General features: G+C 50.7%; 1 protein-coding gene across 2 annotated transcripts in view; it reads right to left on the reverse strand.

Moving 5' to 3' along the window:
* LOC111158732 (synaptojanin 2) overlaps window positions 1-27,745 on the reverse strand; it is a 95,543-nt gene that overhangs the window by 7,293 nt on the left and 60,505 nt on the right. For both annotated transcript variants that reach the window (XM_022520968.1, XM_022520969.1), the window contains exons 8-23: window positions 27,339-27,511; window positions 25,818-25,899; window positions 24,901-25,050; window positions 24,660-24,825; window positions 17,611-17,802; window positions 16,204-16,285; window positions 15,297-15,437; window positions 13,551-13,743; window positions 11,240-11,398; window positions 9,513-9,669; window positions 8,404-8,521; window positions 4,071-4,289; window positions 3,877-3,955; window positions 3,155-3,323; window positions 2,547-2,720; window positions 44-178 (exon numbers count right to left, since the gene is read on the reverse strand). In XM_022520968.1, the coding sequence (XP_022376676.1) occupies window positions 44-178; window positions 2,547-2,720; window positions 3,155-3,323; window positions 3,877-3,955; window positions 4,071-4,289; window positions 8,404-8,521; window positions 9,513-9,669; window positions 11,240-11,398; window positions 13,551-13,743; window positions 15,297-15,437; window positions 16,204-16,285; window positions 17,611-17,802; window positions 24,660-24,825; window positions 24,901-25,050; window positions 25,818-25,899; window positions 27,339-27,511 (2,389 nt within the window). The remainder of the gene's footprint in view (window positions 1-43; window positions 179-2,546; window positions 2,721-3,154; window positions 3,324-3,876; window positions 3,956-4,070; window positions 4,290-8,403; window positions 8,522-9,512; window positions 9,670-11,239; window positions 11,399-13,550; window positions 13,744-15,296; window positions 15,438-16,203; window positions 16,286-17,610; window positions 17,803-24,659; window positions 24,826-24,900; window positions 25,051-25,817; window positions 25,900-27,338; window positions 27,512-27,745) is intronic.

The raw sequence follows: 27,745 nt of genomic DNA on the forward strand, positions 1-27,745 counted from the left end.
TCCCAGCAGGCACGGTGGCAAGCCGAAAGCAACAGAGTCTTACTTGGAGGGGGCGGTCTCTGCGGTGGGTGAGGCGGCCGAGGCCGAGTGGGCACCGACAGAGACCTGCTTGGAGAACGGTGCCGGAAATCTCCACCTGCTTCCAGCTCCTGCTTTACTGCCACAAGCTCAGCGTCATCTGGAGGACACGGCGGAACGCGAGTGAGGCGTGAGGCAGGGCTCAGACCTGTGTCTGCGCGGAACCGACTGTGCAGGAGGGTCCCCCTCCCTCCCGCAGAGCAGGGTCCCTCCTCTCTGCCTCTGCCGACATGGGAGGGCGGGGCGGCACCCAGTGCCTGCTTGGAACAGGAGATGAGCTGTAGACAAGGCTTTCTGTCCAGACATGAGAGACATGGAGATGTGTCCAAGCGTAGGGTTAGGGTTATTTCCTTCTGAAATAACGAAGGAGACCACACGGAGAAGAGGAGACAGTTGAAGACCAGAGCCCCTCGGTTTGAATTCCTCACTCTAACACAGGACAGCTGCTTTGGAGGCTGAGAACAGTCTCTGCCTCTGCCCCTGCCATCCCGTGGCAAGCTCCTGGAATGGGGGGGGGTCCCTGCTCACCCGTCAAGCCCCAAGTACCGTCACCCATTGCCAGCTACTGCGCAGGTGATCGACCTCCTGCCTGTCCTGCAAATACCTTCTGAGGCTAGGAGGCGCGTGAGGAGGTGACTGCTCTGATTTTTATTATACATTTATGACACGTAAGTTCAGGAACACGGCAGGTCTCCTCTCCCACACTACAATGTAGCCCGATGCATTTTATTTTCACTCTGACACTCCACCCCTCACATTTCCATCAGCTCAAACCCATGTATTTCTGAGGTTGGAGCTGGGAAGAGGCAGGGCTTCTCCTTCTAATGGGAAGCGTCGAGGACATGCCTTCACATCTGCCAGGTGGCAAGTTCACCCACATAGTCCCGTGCTCTCCTAATTTTTCATTCCAAGAGGCCTTGGTGCCCATATGTGCCTTCCCCTCAAGGAGCTTCCTGAACGATGGCCACTCCTGCAGAAAAGGACCTCCGGCTGTCTGAAGGGCATTCCCTTCGGCCCCTTCTATCCGGGCAGGAGCCCTCTGGATGTGCAGGGCACGGAATCACCTGGGTTGGGCGGCCGTCCCCAAACCCAGCCATGCATCTCAGTCACCTGGGGAGCTTCATGAGATACCAGATTTCCAGGGCCCCAGCCCCACCCCCGCCAAACCCACATCTCCATGACGGGGCTCTGCAAGTGTACCTTTAAGAGGTCCCTATGGCTCAGTGCAGCCAGGCTCCTAACCACCTTTGGGACCATGGCACAAAGGGACTTGGGGTGTCTGCGCCTCTCCTGGCAAATTACCTTCCCTGGGAAGCCTCTCAGTTCACTTTCAGCCTATTCTGTAGTCTCAGCTGCAGCTCATGGCAACTTTCCGAACCTACTAGACAGAGCTTCCCTCCAATGGGGGAAGCACCGTGAGCAGCAGCGGGAAGGCTCTCGTGGCCGTGGCAGAGCCTGGGGCTGGAGCACAGAAAGCCCTCCTTTCCAGCCCGGGAAAGGCCAGCGGGCTTTACAACTTATTCCAAAGGGCCGTTACACTATGTAACCTAGGGCTTTGCAGTTTAATCTGCGGGACTTTCCGTCCCTCTTTGCTTAAGTCTCAAATGATAGAATGATGCTGATGTATATTACTGTGTAATAACATGTTACAGGAATGTAACAAGACCCCAGCTCTCAGGACATAGATGCTGGACACCAGAGGGTGTGGTAAAGTGAAATACATCAGATGTAGAAAGACAAGCATGATTTCACTTACATGTGGAATCTAAAAAAATAAAACAACAGCCAAGAACAAAAACAAAAACAAAACCCAAACCCAGAAAGAGACTCATACCTACAGAAGACTGGTGGTGCACTAGGGGGTGAGATGCGGGTAGGTGAAGGGGATTAAGAGACACAAACTTCCAATTTAAAATAAGTCAGTTATTGGGGTGAAAAGTATAGCGTAGGGAATACAGTCAGTAACACTGTTTTAATATTATATGGGGACAGATGGTAACCGCACACAGTGTAATGTACAGAATTACTGGTTCACTAAGTTGTACACCTGAAACCAATATAATGTGGCATGTCAATTATATTTCAATAAAAAAAAATTATGTCTCTTATGGGATTGAAACAAACATCGTGGGGAGGAAAAACGGAATTACAAATGTAAAGCTAGTTCAGGGCTGTGGCCATTTAAACATCCAGAGGAAACAGGAATTACCATGGGTCTGGTGTACTATAGCGGTACCAGCAGTTAAAAAAAAAAAAAAAAAGTAAATAAAAAGCACTGGAGAAAGTCAATGTGGTGGTAGCTGGACACGGGCCCAGAGCCCGGTTTCCACCCACTTGCTAGGACTTGTGGTTTCAGCCCTGGTGTGGGCTGTGAGCACATAATTGTGGCCTCGTGCAAAGCCCTGGCCCTGAGAGAGAGAGCGGATTCGACGCCCGCGGCTCTTTAGCAAAGGGAGGGGCCGAGCTACCTTGGTAGGTCGGGTGCGGCTTCTTTTTGTTGAGCGCAGGTGACTTGCCGGCGGGCACCGCGGCTGTGGGGCTGGGGGCTTCAGAGAGGCTGTCCCCGCCCATCTCCCCGTCCGAGACCACAGGCTGACTTAGCTCATCCGCCAAATAGTCTTCGTCATCTTCGAGGATATCCCCTTGGGGAGGAAATGTCACAGCGCACAATGAGGGCAAATGGCACGGGGTCTGTCACCATCTGGGCTTGCTGCTCGGCGTCAGGAGGCCTGCGGCCCAGCTTCCGGCAGCCCAGGGGCAGCCACGTGTCAGCTGGTACAGAAACCCAGTTCCACTCAGGCCTGAGACACGGAGTGAGCCCACAGCCCAGACAGCCTCAAAGCCACTGTCCTCACTGTCATTTCAGATGGCTCGAGGGCTTACTGACCGCTTCAGGCATCTCCCCCAGACGTGCACAGCGCCCAGCTTCGCTCGTGGAATACAGTGCGTGTGCCCCAAGGACCCTCTGTCACCTTTAGGTGTGAGAAGGGGTCTTGAAAATCTCACGCTGGTTGTGGGAATTTCTTGCCTGCTGGCCTCGCCACAATGACCCAGAGGTCCTTGCAGAGCTACTCACCCTCTGACTCATAGTCCAGAGTTGTGAAGTCGAAGTTTTCCTCCAGCAAACAGGAATTGGCAGTGGGAGACATGGAGGCCATGCTATCCCGTTTTCGGGTGATCTCCTCTTGCAAACCTTTCAGCCAGTCCTTGGTCTTTGGTCTGATCTTCACGGCTCTGCCTTTCACCTGCGAGGACAGAGTGGCCATCTGAGAAGGGAGTACAGACCTTAGAACCACCTTCTTTGCTCTCAAAAGGCATCCGGCTCAAACTCATGCATCAGGAGTAGGCCAATCTTCCTGCTTTGCCAAGAAAAGTTGAGGACCTAGACCTCAGGCAAGATCAGCAGAGCTCACATTTGGTCTAACTGAAAGTTGAATCATCATCTCCAGCTTTTCATCCCATGTGAACGTAAAACCAGGATATTATCAAAATGGAAACTACCTGTACACTGCAGATTCCAAAATACACCATCTAATGAGAAGAATAGCAAACGCCCTCCCACGTGCAAGTGTGAGCCGGGACAGACCCAGTGATTTCAGCGGGATCTACCCTCTAACATTTGCTCTTCCTTCCAGATTCTGCAAGTGGCTAGGGTTAGACATTAGAGACCTCAACGAGGAGACCAGGAACAGACACCAGAAGGAAGGGTGCTAGTTAGCTCCTGCCCTCATGTGGTGCCCAAGAAAACTCTGGGGAGTTAAGCAGCCCCCGTGCCATGGGGGACCGAGCATGACTCACCTTCATACCATCCACATCCAGGACGCTGAGAGCTGAGTGACTGTCTGCAAAAGTCACCAGCATCTGCCCTTGGTTGATCCTGGAATAAATGAGATGCGCCAAGTCAATGCCAAGAACGATCGGCAGCTCTCGTGGCTCTGGCTGGTGATATACCTAAGAGGCACACGGGACCCATCCCAGCCAGGCGCGAGTACCTGACAAGAACGATCGTCCCATAATTGCCCAGGGTCTGCATGAGCTCTGTGCGCACATCTTCAGGAAACTCGTTTTTCTCCTCTAAGGTCGGTGACTGAAGGTTGACTATGACGGTGGCATCCAGGGGGCCCTGGAAAGAGGACACTTCCCGGAACACCATCTCCCGAGCACCCACATCAACTTCTTGAACTTCCACCTCCACGATTGCCAGCACGGGTCTGCGTTAGACAGGGAGGGAAGACAGGTGATGGGTGACGGGGCCGAGGAGGGCCCAATCCCCAGAGATCCGCTGTCAAGAGTGAACATCCACGGCCCGTGGGTGTGGCCCCAGCCCGGCACGGAGCCTGGCTGTCCTGTTCTAGGCTTTCCGACTCTATCTTTGGCCAACCTTAGCATTGCCTTGGCATTCTTGCCTAAGGATGATTTGGAGAAAACAGCACTGGCTCTTAGCTGAGATTTTTCTACGTGGTATTACTCAGTACTGCCAAGGATGGAGAGAGGTGGGAATTCCCCCTTTGCTAGGGGTTCAAGTTTTTGGAGGGCTATTTGGCAATTGCTATTAAGAATCTCAATAATGTTCATCTCTCAACCTACTAATTTTAATTCTAGGCCTTTGTTCTAAGAAAGTGATCAGAGAGGCATACAAAGATTTGTACGCAAGGATGATCATTACAGCACTGTTGATTGAAGGGGAGAGGGGAAACAGTTAACTGTCCCATAATAGGGAAACGGTTATGATGCAGCCATATGATAATATTTTATACAACCAATAAGAATAATGTCAGAGAAGCCAAGTTGACATACTCAGGAAAATAGATCAGCAAGAAATAATGCAGTCATTGTTTATTGCCATTGTGATACAGGGGTGGGTTTACTCCCTTTGCAAAAATTTAGGAAATCCTCTATTATGAAGATTACATAATTTTTTTTTTTTAAAGATTTTATTTATTTATTTGACAGAGAGAGATCACAAGCAGGCAGAGAAGCAGGCAGAGAGAGAGGAGGAAGTAGGCTCCCTGCTGAGCAGAGAGCCCGATGCGGGGCTCGATCCCAGGACCCTGAGATCATGACCTGAGCCGAAGGCAGCGGCTTAACCCACTGAGCCACCCAGGCGCCCCAGATTACATAATTTTTTTAAAAGATTTTTATTTGTCAGATTGAGAGAGAGAGAGAGAGAGAGAGAGAGAGCACAAGCAGAGCGAGAAGCAGTCAGAGGGAGAAACAGGATCCTCGCTGAGCAAGGAGCCCAACCCGGGACTTGATCCCAGAGCCCCTGGGATCATCACAGGCAAAGGCAGATGCCCAACCATCTGAGCCACCCGGGTGCCCCGATTATGTAATCTTCTTGAAGACATTTACAGTACAGTGTTAAGAGGAAACAAAACAGAAGAGACAATAGTAGATCGTATGGCGGTAACCCTGAAAACCAGGGACATGGCAAAAATGAGGAGATGTGAATGATAATGTGTGCTTCTCACACATTTATGTTGCAGTTGTTAGATTTTTGGTTTTGGGGTTTTTGGGGGGGTATCTAGAAGAAAAAAGAAGATGGGGAAAATCTGATGCTGGGATACACACTAAGTGAGAGGCAGAAAACCTCTTCCCACGAGCCGCACGTGCAGATGGGAAGCGTGGTGGCTGAGGAAGCAGGTGCAGGTGCCCGCGGGCTGCGCCCCCAGCAGGAATGCAAATGGGCTACAGAGAAGCAGGACAACTGCGCGAATCTGCAGAAGATGAGGCTGGCAGGGAAAAGCCAGTCCCCCTCATTTTGATCTCATTTATGCTTAGAATGATGAAATTATGGAAAGGGAGAGAAAGAGCAGTGGCGGACAGGGGTTAGGGAGCAGAAGGCTGTGGAAAGACGCCAGGAGGCACCCTGTGGTGAAGGAGATGTTCTGTATCTTGACAGTGACTTTGTTGCTACAGAGTGACAGGACCTCCTCACCGTGGGGCCTGGGGAAAGCGTATGCGCACTCCCCGTATTATTCCTTACAATAGTCCGCCAGTCTAGAATTACCTCAACATAAAACGTTTAACTTAAAAATATAAATGCAGGGGCGCCTGGGTGGCTCAGTGGGTTAAAGCCTCTGCCTTCAGCTTAGGTTATGATCCCAGGGTCCTGGGATCGAGCCCTGCATCAGGGAGCCTGCTTCCCTTCCTCCTCTCTCTCTGCCTGCCTCTCTGCCTACTTGTGATCTCTGTCAAATAAATAAAAAAAAAAAATCTTAAAAAAAATAAAATAAATGCAGTAAGGCAACATGGTAAGTCTGCAAGATATAATCCTAATGGTCTCAGTGCGTGTGTGTGTGTGTGTGTGTGTAAAAAGGTGTCGGCACTGGGCACACACCACACACAGGCTAACATTTTGGTGTAAAAGCTTCTAACACATGTGGAAAATGCAGAAGACACCTAACAGGCCATTATAGACATTGTCTCAGAGGAACTACGGAGGGTTTGTTTGCGCCCGTATGTTTCCCCTAACGGCCAGTAACTGAGGGCTCTGCTTTTGTCATCAGAAAGATCCACAAATGTTGAAGACGCTCTTCAAACCAGCTCCTGGCGTACCAGCTGAGCGAAGGCGACTCCGTCCTTCTGGCTGCTCAGGCCCAGCTCTGGGAGCCTCCTCAAATCCTCCCACTCTCTCTCTCTCTCTCTCTCTCTCTCTCTCTCTCTCTCTCACACACACACACACACATATGCGTGCGACACACTATCCAACCCTTAGGCAATTCTGTGGACTCCACTTTCAAAGTCTATCCAGAACCCAACCATGTCTCGCCATGGGGACCCATGACCACCTGGTCCAAGGCTGTCACTGTTTCTTCCCTTGCCTACTGCGCAGCTTCTTCCTTGGACCCACTGCACTCTCTTTGGCTGACTCTGTCAACACATCGTCAGATGAGGCCACTCCTCAGCCCGAGGAAACCCGAACCCCACGTTCTTGGGCCCACAGGCTTCCACACGGCCTGCGCTGCTCCTCAGCTTTTAGGACTTCCTCTACTCTTCCCGTTCCCCCTCGATTCTCTAGATCCCTGAAGGTTCACTGCCTCGCTCCTCACCCTGGAATGCTCTCTCCCTGATACCGCTATGGCTCACTCTCTCTCTTCCTCCAGGTCTGGCCCCCATGGTTATCCTATCTGAAAGGCCTTCCTTGAACGCCAACCCTTTTTCTGAGTCTTATCATTACCATTTTTCCTTTCACTTTGTTTACTGTCTGTCCTCACTAGACAACTTCCCGGGAATGTGGTCTTGTCTGTTTTATTCTCTGTCAATCCTCAGTGCCAGGAACAGGGCCTAGTATACAAGGTCTTTCAGGGAATAGTGGTTAAAGGAGTTGCTTCTAAAGACACTCACTGAACTAGCAAACCTAAAGTTCTCTGTAGAAAGTCCCATAACCGGAGATTCCCCAAGGTTTGTTTCTAGGTGTGTATTTGTAACAACAGGTTTCTTAAGAATTTAGAGTATCTAAAGATTTCAACCTACTGGCTGACCAGCTCTTCACCACCAAATCTCTCCTAATTTCTTTCCTTGTAGAAGTTGAAAACGACAGGCTAGTTTTGGTAGCAGCCATGGGAAGAGCAAATCCTTCCTATTTACACCCTCAGATGCCATCCTCTGTCTCTTTCAAGATACTCCACGAGACTAATCACCCTCCGTGGCTGGTCCCAGCACACGTCGAGCTGACCGATCCAGCTGCTGTGTTCCGTCCATAATGCAAGACAGGCAGGCCAAACCGACAGCTCAGAGCATTAAAGAACTCAGATCCAACACTTAAAACCCTTTGGCATTTGCAATGATAAAATATTAGAGAAAAAATTTTTTAAAAATTAGAAAAAAATATTAGAAAAAAATCAGAAAAAAAAATTACTAGCAGGTGAATGGGTACATTCCATGGATATATTCAGTAGAATACTGGACAGCAATTACAAGGGAATGAGCGAGGTCTGTAACATCAATGTGACTGTGTCTCAAAGACATTAAGTGACCCCCCCCCCAAAAAAAAAAAAAAAAGCAAGTTGTGCAGTGACATCATTTATGGGAATTTCAACGACAAAACAGGCTGCACCTTTGCAATTTTTATCCCTGAGGTCATTTATAATGTGAGCAATTGCCATACTAACACGGATTAAATCTTGGTGGTGCGGACACAGCTATTGGTCACCCTCTTCTTCGTTCTTTGATATCTTTCACACGTGTGCACACACGCATTCTGCGGGGGACAGCGTGTCCGTTCATTTCAGGGAACAGCAGACACCGCTTTCCGCAGCCCAGGACAACGGGATTTGCTCTTCCCATGGCTGCTACCAAAACTATCCTGTCTGATCACCGTACCTGTGATCAGACGCTTGGAGCTCGGCTCGGCCGTAATACTTGAGGGCACCAGGAGACCAGGAATGTGTGACGGTGCTGTCAGCATCTACGTCGTTTTCTAGAAGGTTGAGTTCTCCAGCTGCTCGCAGAGGTTCCAATCAAGAGACCCACACACAACACAAAACGGTATCAACATATGAGAATGCTGACAGAGGAAGCTTGCGCCAGGGATCTACCGCATGGACACGCCTGTCTCAAACCCGTTTGCTCTAACCCGAGCTGGCTTGGGCGGGGATGGGGAGGGAGGGAGGTCAGGGTCGGGGAGAGGGGGTCTAGGGTACAGAATGTCTGTAGATGATCCAGTGCTGCTACGTCCTTCCCAGGGGACAACCCGAGTGGGTATGCAGACGTAGCTGTGGCGTTCCCGTCCCAGGGGCTATAGGAACACAGGAAGTCTACAGCCCTGTATGTAGGCAAAGCCAAGGCCAAGGACATCACCGTATGCCTGCCTCTCAATGCCTGGACAACGTCCACAGACGTCCAGAGACTGATCTGAATGACGGGATTCCCTGGCTTTGAAATCTCTGTGCCCATCTTGCCCGAAAAGCAGAGCTGTTTGACCTCCCGGTACCCTAATCCACCACCCTTCCTGGTGGGCCGTCGCTAGGAATTCAAGACATCCTTGACAACCGATTGAGAGAAAACGCTCCTTTCCTGCGTCTGGCTCATGTTCAACGCAGAGCTGGAGCTTGAAGCAGGTCAGCGTTTGGTTGAATGAAATGTGAGGGATGACTTGCACGTGTGTAAGAGGGACAGTCGCTGGAGGCGGAGAGCCGAGGCTTCTCTCCTTGCTGTCCACCCAGAACAGAACGCAGATGGCGCGGGGTGTGTGTGTCAGGCAGAGGGAAGGGGACAGCCATGATGCAGGGATGGGGAGAGCCAGGGGGTTCCCCAAAACACAACTCCCAAAGCTTAGGGGCTCCCTACTGGAATGAGTTTCCTATAGTTCTGGGTCAAGACAGTTGTCATTTATACAGCAAAGCCGCGCTGAATGAATGTGACCAACTTCCCCTCTGCACTATCGAGCGCCCAGCCTCAACCACCTCCAAACGGACGCACATCTCACGCACCTGTCCTGTCAAAAGAGTGCCTCTTCCTCCACCACAGGACCCTGTCTGTCCAGGCAGGGGTGCGGCACTTGTCACTTGTGTCGTAGGCAGCCGAGCCAACATCATACTTGTAGGTGGGTCCAAAATTAATGGCACCTTCATGAAAGTCTTTAAAAATCTATTGGGAGAAAAGACCAAGACCACCTTAGCTCTTCTAGATTCTGTACATCGCACGCAAAAACCCAAAATAAAAAAGCACGTTCCGGAGTGCTCTAGTCCTAAAAAAGACAGAATCTGCCTTGTAGTTGTAAGTATGTTTACAACTGAACACGGGTGTGCTATTTCGTTAGCAAGAGAAGGATGGCTGCTCATCCCGCTGACTTACACACCACCCCGGGATCTCCCACCCAGCTTGGGTACCCGAGGTACCACCGTCCACGTCAGTGCCCAGGAGACAGGGGAAGGTGCGAGGCAAGAATCCCAGCTGTCCATCTGCTCAGCGTCAGAGCGAGCGCAATGCCAGGCCCGACCGGACAAGGCCTTCATTGACATTCGCTAACTCAATGAGTTGCGCAAACGGAAGCCCAGACCTGAAACTGAATTCTGTTTCTGTTTGGCTCTAGATCTAGCCCCAGCACTGTGAGAAGACCCTGGAAAGACCTCACTACTTCTCTCTGGGCACCTGCGGGAGGGTGTGGACAGCACCGGTAGAAGGAAGAAAGAAAAACCTGCTCTAGACAGGGAAGGTGTGGTTCCTCTCCGTCTGGCCACCCCTCGGCAATCCATGTCCGCGGCAGGCTGAGCGGGGAGTGAACAGGGAACCGCAAAGAATGTCTGACTCTTGCTGTAGGGGAGACCTCAACGCCTCTGGACACGGGACCGGCTGCTTTATTTTCAAAAGGTAAACAGAGTGCAGCTGTGCTCCCGTCATCTCAGCCCCACCAGCTACAAAGCTAACAGGCACCCAAACGAGCAATAGCATTAGCTGGAGAAGATGTTCTAGGTCACCCGGAGGCTGGCCAGGGTGACCTGGAGGAACTGAGAGCAGATCCACACTTGAATCTTTCCTATCACGTCACTAAAAAATAGCACATGGTGGCTCACTCGGTTGAGCATCTGACTCCTGATTTCTGCTCAGGTCATAATCTCAGGGTCATGAGATCAAGCCCCGTGTCAGGCTCCACACTCGGTGGGAAGTCTGCTTGAGATTCCCTCCTTCTGCCCCTCCCCCCACTCATGTTCCATCTCTCTACAATAAATCAATAAATCTTTAAAAAAGAAACTGCACATGGGTCATGTAGGGGATAAACGTGAGCTCTGTAGCTTGACAGCTGTGGGCGGCATCATGGCTCTGTGTACTGTGTGACCTTGGGCTCACTGGACCTGGGCCTCAGTCTTCTTGTCTATAAAATGGGTACAATACCGAATTTGTAGGATGGCCCTGAGGATTATCCACCCAAATTGGTGTATAAAGTATATCAGGTATTGTTCTAACATGTTAGTGTGCTTGCCAATGAGAAACAGAGATCTCACGAAAACAGAGTACTGGAGTGTCACTTGATGGCTAAGTATATGTAAGGACAGCCAGCCAGCCCTATGAGGCTGGCCTGGACACGGGGTGGGGTGGGCTTGCCCACACCGGTGTTCAGCAGCCTCACAACACTGTGCTCATTGCAGACGTGAGCCCCTCACCCCCAGGAGCTCTGACTCCAACGGAGTGCAGCTATAGACTTAAGAGTCCAACTTACTTTCCCACTTGATTTCTGTAGTTGCAGCTGATCAAATTCCAGAAGTTTCTTCCAGTCTTGGCGTTTGACAAAATAGAAGACTTCCTCATAAGTGAGGTCGATGCGGTAGTTGAAATCGCCACACCAAAACACATAATCGTGAGAAAAAATGTTTCTTCCCTGTTTCAAGAAAATCACAGTCATTCTGGCCCATCTTGCAAAGGAGGTGGGAGAGCGGGAGGAAAGCTCACCAGGCAGATGATAAAGATGTCTTTTTCCCTAAAAAGCTACTTAACGAAAGACTTCGCAGAGAGTACCTCATCTCTCCTTAATCCTGTACACCTGCTGGGGAGCTTTTCGTGGCTATCTTCATTTTAAATTACGGTGTTTTTAAGTGGTTTGGGGAAAGTTCATCTCTAATGGGGAACCACGACTGCCCATCTTCACTGCGCCGGCCCCAGCTTTGAGATCAGGCTGTGTTCCTGTTTCCTTACGTCTACATCCAAAGGCAAGTTGTCCAAACATACAGTGTTATGCGGCTCAGGCTTACAAACATCAAAATGTCCAGAATGTGCAACTTCGTAAAATGTCACGGATTTTATCCATTTTCCTCCTGTGACTCTCTATCCCATTCTTCCCTCCCCCTGCCCTGTCTGGCTCACCCTGAGCCTGTGGTCCCCAGCACAGCTCTGGAGAGCATGGGACCCTCGCCCTTCCTTCCCCGCCATGAATCACAGTGCCAACAACAGAAGCCACAACACACCACCTCTATCGCCCATCTACCTGTGCCGGGCTCTGTTCTGGGGGTACACTGCCCTCACAGCAGCCCTGTGAGGCACGCACTGTTGGTTCTCCTTTAGATAAAAATAAAAAGTTCAAAAGAACCTGCTGCAGTTACACCAATGTGTAATAAAGGCAACTTTGGACTCAGATCTGCCTAACTCCAAAATCTGTTTCTACTATCCTCATGTGGCATTTCCAGTCTAATCTGGACAAAAGATTAACATGATCACAACCAAATCAATAAGTGTGTAGAGCACTGCTTGCCCGACAGAACATTCCGCAGTGATGGAAATGTTCTCCATCCACGCCGTCCAAAACAGGCGCCACCAGCCTCAAGCGGCCACAAGCAGCCACCAAGTGGTCATCAGGAAACGTGGCCCGTGTAACCAAGGAACTTTTCATTTTATTTAAATCCCTGCTTGTGGCTAGTCTGCTGGGCAGCTCAGGTGTAAAGTATTAACTTATACAGGTATCCTCAGTATTTCTATTGAAAAAAAAAAAAAAAAAGGCTGTATTTTAAACCCTTTGAATATTTTGCATGTGTCCAAAGTTCAAAATAGCACTTTAAGTGAGAAAGGTTGGACTTTTTTTTTTTTTTTTTTAAACTAAAGGAAAACACAGAGAAAACATGCATCGCGTCTTCTGTGGTCTGGAAGACTTCACGTCGTAAATTTCCCAACTCTACGTGTTTCTTCTTTAATCCAAGAAATAAAAACCACGGCAGAGATTACAGCACTTATTAGTGAAAATGAGGCGTTCTGCCTCGAGTACTCGTGTAGCCCAGTACACAGGACGTCAGGTTTACCGGTCTATCTGGCCTCACGGGGAGGAGCTCCAGGGCCCAGCCAGCTGAGTCACAGACACCGGCAGAACATGTGATGGAAAGAGCTGGCCTCCGCTCAGTGCAGGGAGACGGCGGTTTGCACCAGGCTGAAGGTGTGCAGGCAATCGTCTCCTTGCAGGCTGGGGAACAATCCCAGTACGGAGAGATGCCCTGGCTTTGGGATGGAAGCGCCTGCCACCGCTAGAGGGCAGCATGGCGCAGGCTGTCTGCGACCTGGCGCCCAGGTGGGAGGATCCAGACCCCTCGGTCACGAACACACAGATTTCACAAAAACGGGCGTTCTTATCTGAGCTGCAACAGTAGGTAGGTCTGAAGACCATGACTCTTAAGAAAAACAAGTCTCCTACTGTTTGGATTCAGATGTTCTTCACTAACTTGGACAAAGCATGGACAGTGAACAAGAAAACCAGAAAACTCACAAAAATGCCAAGAGAAATGTGGGGTGCATAAGGACATTCCGGAAACATATAATAGAGAATACTCCAGGGACATCCCCGGGGCTTAGCTCTACTGTCCCATCCCAGGTCACATCCCCACCCCTGGAGCTGAGCCCTCTGGTGGGGGGGGGCAGGGACCCTCCTAGAGTCGCTTCCCGGCCCCCACCCCAGGGTGCCCTCTACCAGCAGCTCCGGAAACGTGTGTGGCCGCCGCAAGTAGGCAGCGAGCGCGCGCCGGGTCACATCCCCGGCCGCCGTGTGCTCTCACCATTGGGAAACTCAGCTTCTGGGTGATCTCCCTGTAGTCTTCGTTCCTCTCCTTCACCTGGGACTGCCCGGCCGTCAGGTGGCTGCACACGAAGCAGAAGCTGGTGCTGTGGAACTGGAAGCGGATGCCCACGGCCCCTTTGTTCCCGGCCTTTCCCCCCATGCCTGTCTTCACTGTGTCGATGGCCACATCCCTGCAACACACAAGGTGCACACGCAGCAGCTCCTTAGCAGCTAAAAAGGAAGAGTGCGAACGAGCTTGTGGCAGCGGGGGGCTGGGCTGTTGGATGGCCTTCTGGGCGGCCAGGCCACCCGGCGACTCCGGACCTCTCTCCTCTCCCCGTGGCAGCCCAGAGGACCCTCTCCACTATCCCAGCTCTCAAGGGCCCCGCGCTCACAAAGGCACCTGGGAAGCTTCCAACCCTAGCCCTGCTTTGCGCACCCAAGTCCTCCCAAGTCCCCGTCCCCCTGAGGCCGGGCGGACGGCCCCGTCCCCTGCCCACCTGTCACGGCTTTCCTGCATTAAGAAACAGGAAACATCTAGTGACTGGTGCTGGGCTGCCTAGTGCCTAGGCGGCCTCCTCGCAGACACCTGCTCACATGTGATACCAGGTGACAACGCGCATGTGTGAGTGCACGGGTCTACAGGACGGAGCCCGGGCACTCGGAGGCTGACACTTGCTCCCTGGGACTATCAGTGGGCAGATGAGGCGAGGGGGTAACCGGCCCAGAAGCCTACGAGCTAAGCCAGCTAAGACTGGAGGAGAGGCTGGGTCCCAGGCGGCTGCGGGGAAATCTGGAGCTCCCGAGCATCGCTCCCTCGCTCACGGTTCAACTCTAACCTTTACCCTGACCCTGACCTTTGCCGACTTCCACTCATGCACTTTGGACACCGCCCAAATGCCGGAACAAACAGTTGGGGGGACAAGGACTTAAGGAATTTCCCAAAGTCATAGATGAGGACTGTGAACGGGGAGCATAGTCCCGTTCTCCCAGCACGACCCCTGGCATGCCTCTGGTCCTCTAAATATTCAGAGGTGTTTAACCAGGAGGGGCAAGGTCTAGCCTGGCATGGGCAGTGAGTTTAGCTGGGCATGGGAGGAAACTCTATGGACATGAGTGAGAAGGTAGCAGTAGGAGGTTATGAGTCATTGAAGGAAAAGGTGAATTCTTCCCAAACCTTAAAACACGCATGCACACAGACACCTGTACACACACACACATACACACACGCATACACGCGCGCACACTCTTTCCTAAGAGAGCACCCATTTGCTGAGGGCTCCCTTTCTGACACACACACACACAGCAGCCACTTGAGCGGCGTTACAGTGGGGTGACAGCGGTCGAGGCGTTCTGCCCACACGTCTTATTTAGAACGCTTTTAAAAAGAGACAAAAGCATTGGCATTTCCCACCGAGTTACTCAGCTCTTGGTCAGAGGTTTCCTGCCTAAAACTTCAACAAGGAATCCCTTTCCTTGCACAAAACTGAGCCTGGGAGGATAACAATCACTCCTTCTGAAAGAGTTCAGCTTCCTGGCCCGCAAGGTTCCCACTGTGGCATTTTAATCTCCAGACAATATTCTATTCAGCCTGCTTTTTCCTCGGGGGGCTGCTACATTTATCTAGAATAATGGCGAGTCCTGATTCCTGTTGCAGGAGGGGAGGAGGGAGAGGAAGTCTGAACAAAACACCAGGACAAACAACCCCGAGTCCCCCAGATGTTCATAAATCGAATGTTCTTACCTGATGAATGGGACATGGTATGGACGTACAAAGATATACAGACAGACGCCCACCAGCTGTGCCGAAGTCAAGAGAATGTACCTATGAGAGCGTGAGATGGCTTTCTGGAGCTGCTCACCCCACATCTTCCTGTTGGTGGTACTGGAAAAGACGAGAAAGAAATGACGCTCACGTTCTGCTGGAGATGGGCTCTCCCACTGACACACTCCTTCAACTCCTATTCTTTTCATAGGACTGCTGTCACGCTGTCCCCTCTCCCGTGTTAGTGCCATGCTTTCATCTCCGCAGCGGGCTGTCCACGTATTTCTGGCTGTGTTGTACACATCATTGCTCATACCACACCCCACCCTGCCACTAAAACCCATCACAGCACCTTGCTCCTAAGAGCTGCTGAGATCAGGTGTTATTTGTTCAGAAAGTTTCTTGAGATTAAACAAGAAAGAAAAAGTCCAGTTGACCCTATACAAAACGTCAATGCAGCGGTTTCCTTTCCTTTGTGTCTGGTGTTGAGAAGAGATGCACCTTCTCCCTGCACTTCCGCTTCTCACCTTCCCCAGGAAAGGTGAGTCAACACCCACCCCCCAGCCCGGCCGTCAGCCACGCCCTCCAGGTGTGCACCCGCCAGCTCACAGCGTGACTCAGCCTCCGCACACCGCCAAGCACCTACAGCTGTAACCTGCCCTTCCTTGGATTTCCTTAATTTGTGAAGAAAGAGGAACGGGAGCTGCACATCTGAGTGTGTGTGGGCGGGGCAGGAGTGTGATCAGGAGAATCCACACACCGAGGGCCACAGGGCAGTAGAGGCAGAAGCAGGATGGACCCAGTGTCCCACTCCCGGCCTGGCACCTGGCTCGGGAAACCTCGGGTGAGTTTGCGGGTGTGACCCTGCACCCCCGTGCCTGCTCACCTGGCATTGACGATATTCCCTGCGCTCAGTTCCACCATCTCTTCAAACCCCACGGCAAATATGTCAGCCGGGCTGTCCTCATCTGGGGGAAAGGCGGGAGTTGAGGGAAATCAGACAGCACAAGGCCTGCGTTTGTGGACTCGTGGGGTGTCCCATGTGCCCCATTTGAGCCCGGGTGTGCCGCTGCCTGGGTGCACTTGTCCAGAAGGCTCCGTGAAGCTCCGTGCTGATCCCCACCTTCCCTCACATCCCTGGTGCCCACCGCCTTTCCCGGTCTCCATCCTGGGGCACATCAGTGACCTCTCTAAACCTATTCCTTTGTCTTCAGAAGGGACAGGAGCTGCCATCTCCCAAGGACATCATGAAGTATCCACCAGAGGACATGTGTGAAGTCCCCACCCCACCCTGCGGGTCTCTCTTCCTTCCCAGCCACCAACATAGGCATCGGACCCAAAGGCAGGTGCCACGCTTGCCTGTGTCCCTCCATACTCTGCACGGTGTGAGGCCGGGCCTTGCGTGGTTCATGGTGGACTGAGGGGGTCCTGGCCCATGGGGACTGCCATTCCTGGTGGTTGGAGGAGGGGAAACCCTGTCCAGCTGGGGACCGCGGAGGTCTGCTGTGGAAATGTGTTTTATGGGGAGCACAGCAAGCTGAGGCGTTGCGCACCCCTCCTCTCCATGTCCCCTTTAACAGGGAAGCGGAGGGGTTAATAGAATCCCCCCCCCAGCCACTGGCCACATCTCTCCAGTGCCTCCCCACCTTCTGCCACTCAGGCCCTGAGCCCTCAAGCCAGGCCATGACTCCCAGCATGGCAAAAAGGGAGACCCGCAAAAGGGGAGGGAAGCTCCTTCAACTGGGGCTGCTCTCACGTTCTCTGCACATATAGGGCTTGCCCTGGGGACACCATGAATGGTCGCTGCCACCACAGGAACCCCAGGAACCCTGGGCCGTGGACTCAAGCCACCATGTGCCACAAGGCAGCAGAAGTGGGGGTACGGACTGCCCGGGACAGTGAGGGATGGGCTCTGGGCAAGGCTCGGAGCCGCTGCTGAGAACGGGTACAGCCAAGAGGCGGATCAGGGCTCTCTTGCAGGATCCAAGGGAGCTGGAAACAGCGGCCCCACAGACATGCTGCCCGCAGAAGAGCATTCCTGCTTCAAACCCTTGTTCTGAGGCCATTCCGTGTTACCTTCCAGGAGACTCCCCACCCCGACCACCCTGCCACACGTTCGGAAGAGACAAAGTGTCCCACGATTTTCCAGATGTGTTCTGGAAGCCCCGAGACCTTCCTGAACGTTCTGGGTGAGAACACCCACTACAAATCGCGGGAGTCACGGGCTGCAGGGAAAGGTCAAGCCAAGGGCCCCCCGGACTCTTCATGGGACGGTCAAGGCCGCTGTGCTCACCCTGGGAGCCTGTGAGGCTGGCGAGCCTGGGGGAGTCAAGCAGCCAGTCGGCCAGCTCGGCCGTGCCCAGGAGGTTGCTCCGGAACTGCTTGCCTCCGTTCACGTTCCAGGTCCCCGTGGCAATGCGGATCCGCTTGAAAGTCGTGAATTCTGACTGGCGCTCTGCCATGGCTCTCAGGATCCTGGGCGTCACTGCGAGGAGGCAGGAGATGGCCCGCGTGTCCGTGCTGCACTGCTACGTGCAAAACCACGGAGGGCGCTCCCTGTCGGAGAGGGGGCTGGGATGCTACAGACGGGGTCAGGGGTGTTCTGCAAGAAGCTGGGAAGGGGCTAAAGCCAGAAGCCCCTGGGGTGCTCAGTCGGTTAAGCCTCTGCCTTCGGCTTGGGTCATTATCCCAGGGTCCTGGGATCGAGCCCCGTATCAGGCTCTTTGCTCAGTGGGGAGCCTGCTTCTCCCTCTGTGCCTCCCCCTGCTTGTGCTCTCTCTCTTTCTCAAATGAATAAGTAAAATCTTAAAAAAAAAAAAAAAAAAAAAAAAAAAGAGGCTAAAGCCACCATAACCAGTACACTTCCCTGGGGCATTTTTGCGACAAAGTCCTGAAAACACAGGACCAGACAGACGTTCCTCCTCCACACGCGTTAGCTGACCAGACCCCACAGGGAGTCTCTGCCATGGCATTTCCTCCACTATCTGGGGGACATCAGCAAAGGGACACTGCAACCTACCACAATTTAAACATCTTTATCTAAAACTTTAAACAGCCTACCCTATCTTTGCCTTTCTCCATCCTCCATCCCTCAGGAGATGTTTCATTGGCTTTATATTGGACTCAAGCCTTTAAAAAATCATTGCTCTGAACCAGGTCCATGCTGTGGATATCCAAAATACAGTCCACTTTTTACACTGGTGACTTACCTCGAATAGAAGTCACGCTTACCTGTCTACTCAACAACGCGCTGTGCTACACAGACCCTCCCGCAGCTTTGACCAAGCTGGCCTTGTCTGCGGGTCGACACAAATAACCACCATGGCTACTGGAAGCCAAGTGAGAGTCAGACCCCGTGGAAGAATGAGAGCAGCAAAGCGGCTGTGAAACCACGGTGAGCACGGGCAGATTCATTTTTCAAAAATCCCTTAAAGCTTACATATTCTTATAAGGAAAAATGCTGGGTTCCCCTCTTCTTCTCCACTGAGAGCTCTATAGCATTTATAGGGTCTAGGGGATAAAGTGCCATTAAAATTCCCTCAAAGACACCTGCCCAGCTCATTCACAGGTGGAAGACAAAAACCAAAACCCCCCCAAAACCATGAACTTACAGATACAGAGAACAGACTGGGGGGTGACGGGGTTGGGGGAGGAAAAGGTGAAGGGAGTCAAAAGGTACAGTTATACCATCAGTAAGTCCTGGGATGAACGTAAAGCAGCGACACCAGACTTTTATGATCCTGTGTTGCATATTTCAAAGTTGCTAAGAGAGTCGCTCTGAAATGGTCTTACAAAAAAAAAAAACTTTTTCGTAACTATGTGTGCATAGATATTAACTAGACTTGCTGTGATCATTTCACAACATACACACATATTAAATCATTATGTTGTGCCCATGAGAGTCATACAATGTCATATTTCAACTGTATTTCAAGGAACAAGAAGAAACCTTTAGCTGTTGACAGAAGCACGACAGTCTTGGCCCCTGAGAGCAGGAGGCGTCCTGATCCCCGGAGACAAGCATTTCTTCTCCCTCTTTCAGCTCTACAGGGTCCTGAGGGCTTAACAAAAGGAGGCAACTCTCACAGGTGACTTCCTGGGATGAATGATGACTGGTGATGGGACCCAGAACCCACCGGAGCTGAGAAAGGGTTTCAGTCCGAGCCAGCACTCCAAGAAACTGACACGTACAACAGTACAGGGTCTCCTGCAGCATCTTCTCGACTTCCCCCCTTCTTTCGGTTTGGAAATACACAAGAACGTGTAAGAGTGGGCTCACACTCAGGGCCTAAAGCCCGGGGCCCCAGGAGCTACAGCGATAGCTGCTACTGTATACGTATTTTGTATATTCCTCTGCCTCAGTCATGCCAGGACCAGGGGGATGTCCACGCCTCTCACCCAAAGCCTACCAGAATTATTCAAACTGGCCAAGCCTGAACTGTTTACTCTGTCCTCTCTTTCCCGCAAAAACCACAATAAAGAAAACCCTAATAAGCCCCCCTGTGGCACGCTCCCCATGCCTAGGACCTGCAAGTCTAATAGATTTTTTAAACAGGTAAAACTGGTATATAACACTGTATGTCTCGGGTAGAAACCATTACAACTCTCCATCTGTCTGCACTACGGAAGGATCACCCCCAGAAGTCTAGTTACCATCTATCACCAGGTATTTGACCCCCTTCACCCAGCTGCCCACCCCCCCCCCACCTCCCCGGTAACAACGGATCTGTTTGTATCTGTAAGTTTGCTTTTGTTTTGTTTTGGATTCCACAGGAGTGGAACTGTCTTTGCCCACCTGACTTACTTCACTTAGCTACTACCTTCAAGGTCCATCCAGGTTGTTGCAAATGGCGGGATTTCATTCCTTTTCATGGCCAGGTAGTGTGCGTGTGTGTGTGTAGTGTGTGTGTGTGTGCACATGCACACGCACACACACACCTTCTTTATCCATCTACTGATGGGAATTCAGCTGCACCATGGCACACCGCTACAAACAGAAGGGCGTGCATATCTTTTTGAATCAATGTTTTCCCATTCTTCGGATAACTCCGCACAAGTGGGAGAGCTGGATCATATGGTAGTTCTATTCTTAACTTTCTGAAGAATCTCCGTACTGCTTTCCAGAGTGACTGTGCCAATTTATTTCCCCACAAACAGTGCACAGCGACTCCCTTATCTTCATAGCCTTCTCCGGTGCTTGTCGTCTTTCCGACTGGGGTGAGGTTAGACCTTATTTCCTTCTGATTTGCATCCCCTATTACTAATGATGCTAAACATCTTCTCATGGGCCACTTCACCACCCATATGTTTTCTTTGTAAATAGGTCTACTCAGATCCTCGGGCCCCCCCTTTTTTTTTAAATCAGGTTGCCTGATTTTTTGTTGCTGTTGAGTTGTAGGAGTTCTTCACATATTTTGATATTCACCCCTTATCCAATTAGGCTTTGCAAAAATCTTCTCCCATTCAGTAGGCTGCCTTTCCCTTTTTTTTTTTTTTTTTTTTTTTTTTTTTAGGGAGGTGGAGAGAGAGAGGAGGAGAGAGAACCTAAGCAGGCTCCACACCCAGCATGGAGCCTGACACGGGCCTTGATCTCACAACCCTGAGATCTCGACCTGAGCTGAAACCAAGAGTCAGATGCTTATCCGAATGAGCCACTCAAGCGCCCCTGGCTTTTTTGTTCTGATGACCTCTTCTGCCACGCAGAAGCTTTACTATTTGATGTAACCCCATCTGTTTATGTGTGCTTTTGTTTCCTTCCTTTTAGAGACAGATCCAAAAAAACATTGCTTAGAGCAAGGCTGGGGAGCTCACCACTTGCGTTTTCTTCTAGAAATTTTATGGTTTCAAGTCTTACATTCAAGTCTTTAATCCATTTTGATTTGGCTTTTGTGCACCACTGTCTAGTTTTCCCAACATCATTTATTGAAGGGACAGTCTTTCCTCCATTTTATGTTCTTGGCTGCTTTGTCATAAATTTCCTGTCCATACAAGCATGGGTTTAAATATGGGCTCTCAATTTTGTTCCATTGTCCTGTGTTTTTACCTGAATATTATATGGTTTTAATATAACTTTATAGTTTAGTTTGAAATCAGGGAGCTGGATACCTCCAGCTTTGTTCTTTTTACTCAAGATTGCCCTGGCTATTCAGGGCCTTTGTGATTCTGTACAGATTTTAACATTATTTGTTTTAGTTCTGTGAAAAATGCCACTGGAATTTTGATAGGGATTACCCTGAATTTGTACATTATTTTGGTGGTATGCACATTTCAACAATATTAATTCTTCCAATCCAGGAACACAGGAAGGCTTTCCATTTATTTGTCTCTTTCTCAGTTTTGTTCATCAGTGTCTTACAGTTTCCAGAGTACAGATCTTCTACCTCCTTGGTTAAATTTATTCCAAGGTATGGTATTCTTTTTGATACAATTGTAAATGGAATTGCTTTCTTAATTTTTCAGTCTGATAATTTGTTATTAATGTATAGAAACACCACAGATTTCTGTATTTTGATTTTGTATCCTGCTACTTCACTCATTTATTAGTTCTAACAGTTTTGGGGTGGTCTTTTGGGTTGTCTATATATAGTATGTCATTTGCAAATAATGACAGTTTTATTCTAATTCTAACTTCTAATTCTTTCTTTTTAATTGGAATTAGAAAAAGAAAATTTTTCTTTTTCTTGCCTAATTGCTGTGGGCTGGACTTTTAATATACACTGAATAAAAGTGGCCAGACTAGGCATCCTTGTCTTGCTCCTGATCTCAGAAGAAAAGCTTCCAGCTTTTCACCACTGAGTGTAATGTTGGCTGTAGGCCTGTCATAGACAACCACCATCATTATGTTTAGGCAAATTCCCTCTACCCACTCGGTTGAGAATTTTTATCAGTTGAATTTTGTCAAGTGCTTTTTCTACATCTATTGAGATGACCAACAGGATTTTTAATTTTTATTTATTTTCAACAGGATTTTTTAAAAAGATTTGAACGATAGAGCGTGAGAGCATACGTGTGGGGGGGGTGGGGCAGAGAAAAAGTGAGCAGCAGACTCCCCACTGAGCAGGCAGCCTGACTTGGAGGGTCGATCCCAGGACCCTGAGATCATGACCCAAGCCAAAGGCAGACACTTAATTGACTGAGCCACCCAGACCCCCTGATCAGCAGGATTTTTATTTTTCATTTTGTTAATGTGGTATATGAGTTGATTGATTTGTGGATGTCGAACCATCCCTGCATCACTGGAATAAATCCCTCCTGATTGTTGTAACTGATCCTTTTGATGTGTTGTTGAATTTGGTTTGCTAATATTTTACTGTAGATTTTTGTGTCAGTGTTCATCAACGACACCGGCTTGCAATTTTTAGTGTGGATGCGTGGCATCCTTGTCTGGTTTTGATATCAGGGTAGTGATGGTCTCATAAAATGAATTTGGAAGTAGTCCCTCCTTTTGAATTTTTTGGAAGAGTGGAGGAGGACAAGTATTTAATCTTTGAATGTTTGGCAGAATTCACCAGTGATGCTTTCAGGGCATGGGACTTACGTGTATTGGTTTTGGTTTTAATTTGTAACCACTCTATTTTATTTTTTAAAAATCTCTTTGCCCAACAGGGGGCTCAAATTCACGACCCTGAGAGATCAAAGAGTTCTGTGTTCTACTAACTGAGAAAGCCAGGTGCCGGGCTTGGGAGGTTTTTGGTTTCTGATTCAATCTCCTAATAATCGGTCTATCCAGATTTTGTATTTCTTCATGATCCAGTCTTGGAAGAATGGTATTTACATAACTCTTGTAGGCTGTCTGAATTACATGTAGTAGTCTCCTATGAGCCTTTGTATTTCTGTGGCGTCTGCTGTAATTTCTCCTTTTTCATTTCTGATTAGCGACGTCTCCCTTTTCTTGGTTAGGCTAGCTAAAGTTTTATTGTTTTATTTTTTTCAAAGAACCAACTTGTAGATCTTTTCTGCTGTTTTTAAATCTTTATTTTCCACTCTGATCTTTATTACTTCTTTCCTTCTCCTGACTTTGGGCTTCATTTATTCTTCTTTTTGTAGTTCCTTCAGTTGTACAGTTAGATTGAGCTCTCTCCGGTTTCTTGAGACAGGCCTGGGTTGCTAGGCCCTTTCCCCACTGAAGTACTTTTGCTGCGTCCTAAAGATTATGGCCTATTTTATTTGTTTTTGTTCGTCTCTAGGTACTTTTAAAAAATTGCTCCCTTGTTTCTCTGATGACCCATTGTTCGTTGTTTGGTAGCAATTGTTTAACCTCTACGTTTTTGTTTTTTCCAGTTTTCTTATAATTTCTAGTTTCATCCCACTGCACTCAGAGAAAATGCATGATAGGATTTCCATCTTAAATTTATTAGGACTTGTTTCGTGGTCTAACATATGACCTATCCGGAACAATGTTCCATGTGCACTTACTTAAGAAGAATGTGTATTCTGCTGGCTTTTGGGTGGAATGTTCTGCTTATGTCTGTTAAGCCCATCTGGTCTAATGTGTTGCTTAAGGCCAATGTATCTCCTTATTCGTTTTCTGTCTGGACGATATCCATTGATGTAAGTGGGATATTAAAGTCCCTGACTATTGTATTGCTGTAAATTTCTCCCGTTAGCCCTGTTAATATTTAAATATCTTAGTGCTCGTACGTTGGATGCATATATATTTATATACGTTATGTCATCTTGTTTAATGGACCCCTTTATCATTATGTAATGCCCTTCTTTGTCTCTTTTTATTCTTTGTTTTAAAGTCTCTTTTTGTCTGCTGGGAGTATAGCTACACCAGCTTTCTTTTTATTTTCATTTGCATAAAACTTCTTTTTCCATCCTTTCACCTTTGGTCTGTACATTTTTTTTTTCTTGAGAGAGAGAGACAGCACGAGTGAGAGTGGGAGGGATGGAGGGAGAGAGAGAATCTTAAGCAGGCTCCATAGGCTGAGCATGGAGCCTGATGCCAGATGCGGGGCTCGATCTCATGACCCTGAGATCATGACCTGACCCAAGGTCAAGATACAGACACTTAACTGACTGAGCCACCCAGGCGCTCCTGTATGTCCTGCCATCTGAAGAATAAACTGTTTTTTTCCTGAGCCTCCTCTTGTGGCTGCACACGACTGGTCGTCTCATAAAAGAACACAAACCACACCTGTCGGCTGCTCAGGGCACGTGGTCCAGCTGAAGTCACGGGCCAGAGGGCAGAGCACGGACGCCCCGCTCAGGGGAGTGTCTGTTTGGGGTTATGTGAGGAGGAGAGGGAAGGGCTGGCTGGCACACCCCCACCCCCAACACTCCCTCTGGGTGGCCGGGCAGCTAGAAACGTCCATGCACATGGAACGGGAGCTCCCTTACCCAGCAGGGCCGTGTTGTCCAGGAGCGTCCTTCCCTTGTCTGCTGACTCCTCGGTGCAGACATCCCCGACCAGCAGCAGCTCAATGGCCTCCTGCTTCAGCCCATCAAAGAAGTTGGACTGGATAGTGCGAGACACGGACCGAGCCCCATCCTTCAGCTTCCCCACCTGCCACGGGCCAGACCAGAGGCCATGAGAGGGATCCATGCAGGCCCTCCCTCTCTCCCTGCGGTCTCCCCCTACCTTGGCCTTCCCTTCCAGGGCCCTGCTGCCCGTGAACATCTTGCTAAGGCTGTGCCCGTTCAGAGACCACATGGCTTTGAAGGACTCCACAAAGCGGTCTGCGATGGGCTTTGAGTTCAGACCCAGGCTCTCGAGCTGCAGATGAAGGACCTGGATGACAAGGAAGGGACAGATGTCACCATCTTCCCACCTGGAAGCTCCCACCACCCACAGCTGCTTCGGGTCTGTGTCACCAGGCATCATCCCTGTGAATCCCTTGTTTGGCAGACCGTGGATCACCCTGTGCTCCTCCAGGGAACGGGGGATCCTGGCAGCAAAGAGTGGGGCTTCCAACCACCACTCACCCAACCTGAGGCAACCTGGTCTTCACCATGCTGGCAGCCCTCCTCTGGGCCCCTTACTCCTGACCTCCTCCCCCATGCCCAGCCCCAACCACCAGAGGGATGAGAGCAATCAGGGACAGCCTGGCAGCCGGCAGAAACCCCACTCCCTCCCCCTAGCCGTGAGCCAGGAGAGGTCAGCCAGGCACTGGGCCGGCGGGCCGTCAGGCAGACTCAGGTCTCCCTCCTGGGCATCAAATCCCGCCGCATCTGAGCCCGCCTCACACTGTCCTCGCCCAGCTGGATATTCACAGCAATCACTACACAGAACCGCTGTTTCTCAAGGTGGCACCAGGCTCCTCTGGGCGACCATGTCCGGAGTGCATTCCACATAGTGTGCATACAAATAAGGCAAAGGCATCGAGTGGTATGGGCAAGCCAGCCGCCCAGGCAGACCTTGCTCTTAGACACCTGGCACATCTCTGCCCCACGCTCCCCCCGTTAGGAAGCTAGCCCAGTGATGTCCCCTCATCTTGCCGATGGAGGCATGGGACATGACCCAGGTGGCCCAAGGGCCCTCGCATGGCAGGGACAGACCTCGAGTGCTATGAAGCTCTGCACCGTGTTGGTTCGGTCCAGGCAGTCAAGACAGTTCATCCGCAAAGTGCCTTTCTGAAAACTTAGGGGGACGAGAAATGCAAATGGTTACAAGCTGTTGAAGGAACAAAGCCCACAGCACGATGGCCTACGTTTGACTGCAGGCCTCCGGGAAAACTGGGGCCGACCCTTGCCTACTCTGGTAGCCGGCCAGGATCCCCAGCGCACACCCTGAGGGACCCCAGCACGGCTGGAGCGGCACGCACACCCGGGTCGTTATAAAACATGCCGATTCTCATTGTTCGCCATAGTTATGTCTACACAGGGGCCACGACCAATCAGCGAGTTGAGGGGCACCTGGGTGGCTCAGTCGGTGAAGCATCTTGGTTTCGGCTGAGGTCATGAGGCCATGACCTCAGGGTCGTGAGACTGAACCCCGCGCTGGGCTCCCTGCTCAGCAGGGATCCCGCGTGAGATCCTCTCCTTCTGCCCCTCCCTCCCTGCTCTATGTCGCAAATAAATAAATAAATCTTAAAAAAGGAAAAAATTAGCGAACTGAACCATTAGCAGATTAGCACACGCTGAACTACTGCTCCCAGGGGAAACCGAGGGTCGGGTTCCTGCAAGCCTCTGCTCTCTCACATTTTCCCCAACTGCACAACACATAACCCTGTTTTATGGGTGTTTCTGTTTAAAGGCACTTTAACACACATCGCTGCTTAACGCTGACTCCGAGCCAGCTGCGCTCTGAGAGCTGCGCCAAGCTTCTCCGTCCCCGTCGGACACAGCACAGCCGCCTCGTGCTTGGGAACACCGGCCAGCTCTTGGCACTACACTGGGAGGGAGGGGGCATTTTAAACAGTGAAATGACCAATAAAATGCACAAAGATATGACCCCGGGGCACCACACAGACCACAAAAAGGACACTTGATCGTAGGAGAGTCGAAACCAAAAGGCAGAGCGTTGCTTTGCTCCCCCTCGGCTGGGAACAGGGTGCACTCAGGGACTCAAATTTCTCACAGTTCAGAGCACGTCTGTCCATGACCCTGAAAGGGCCGTGAGTGTTGATTTGGGGTGACAAATCAGTGTTAGCGATGGGCCGGTTTGCAAACATAGAATCTGAAGAACAAGGATCGACTGCATTGTGATTTGAGCGAAGCGGGTTCCTTTCTCTGCTCAGCGCTGAGCAGGAAAATCCCAACCCCAGGCTCCCTGCGCCACGGGGCTGGCCACTAGCGGTCCCTCCTCGCTCTCGTGGGCTTTCACCAGTTCGGACAGTAAGTTCTGTGGTCCCCAGAGCTCCACGGTTTCACCTGGTCCCTTTATTTATCATTTATTTTGCCAGAAAACCACACTTGGCCATCCAGTCACCAAATTCACGAGCATGGTCTGAAGGCAGGAAGGGGAAGAAGGCACTGGAAGCCGGGATCCCCCCCATGCCTGACCCTGTGGCCCCGGAGACCGCAAGTGCCGCTGCACAGCCGGTGGGCGGGGGAGGAGGCGGGCGGAGGGAGACTCACCGTGGACTTACATTCTCGCCCTTGGCGAACACGTCAAAGTCATCCCAGTGCAGCTTCAACTGCGGCCTCAACAAGTTCTCCAGTTTCTCTAGCTTCCCACCTTTGGCAAACTGGTGGAAGTCGAAGTTGATCATAGGCGTGTCGCTGGCGTGGCAAGAGGCCCAGAGCAACTTCTGAAAGTGGAGAGGGAGAGGGTGGCCAGGGAGCGAGGGCCGGGACGCAGGGACTGCAAACCTCTGGTGGCCGGAGTCGGAGGGGGAGGCTAACCGCGCCGGCTAGGGCCCACGCTCCGGCTTGAAGGCACGTGGGGGACCGAGCTATTCATGCGCCCCGACCCTGAAATGGAAGGACAGAGCCTCGGAGCGCAGCACTGCAAAGAGCATCCTGCCCGCAGCAGGGCAGGGGGC

The sequence above is a fragment of the Enhydra lutris genome, unplaced genomic scaffold (genome assembly GCF_002288905.1).
Source record: "Enhydra lutris kenyoni isolate GAN:26980312 unplaced genomic scaffold, ASM228890v2 scaffoldscaffold62, whole genome shotgun sequence".
In the NCBI taxonomy this organism is placed as follows: domain Eukaryota; kingdom Metazoa; phylum Chordata; class Mammalia; order Carnivora; family Mustelidae; genus Enhydra; species Enhydra lutris.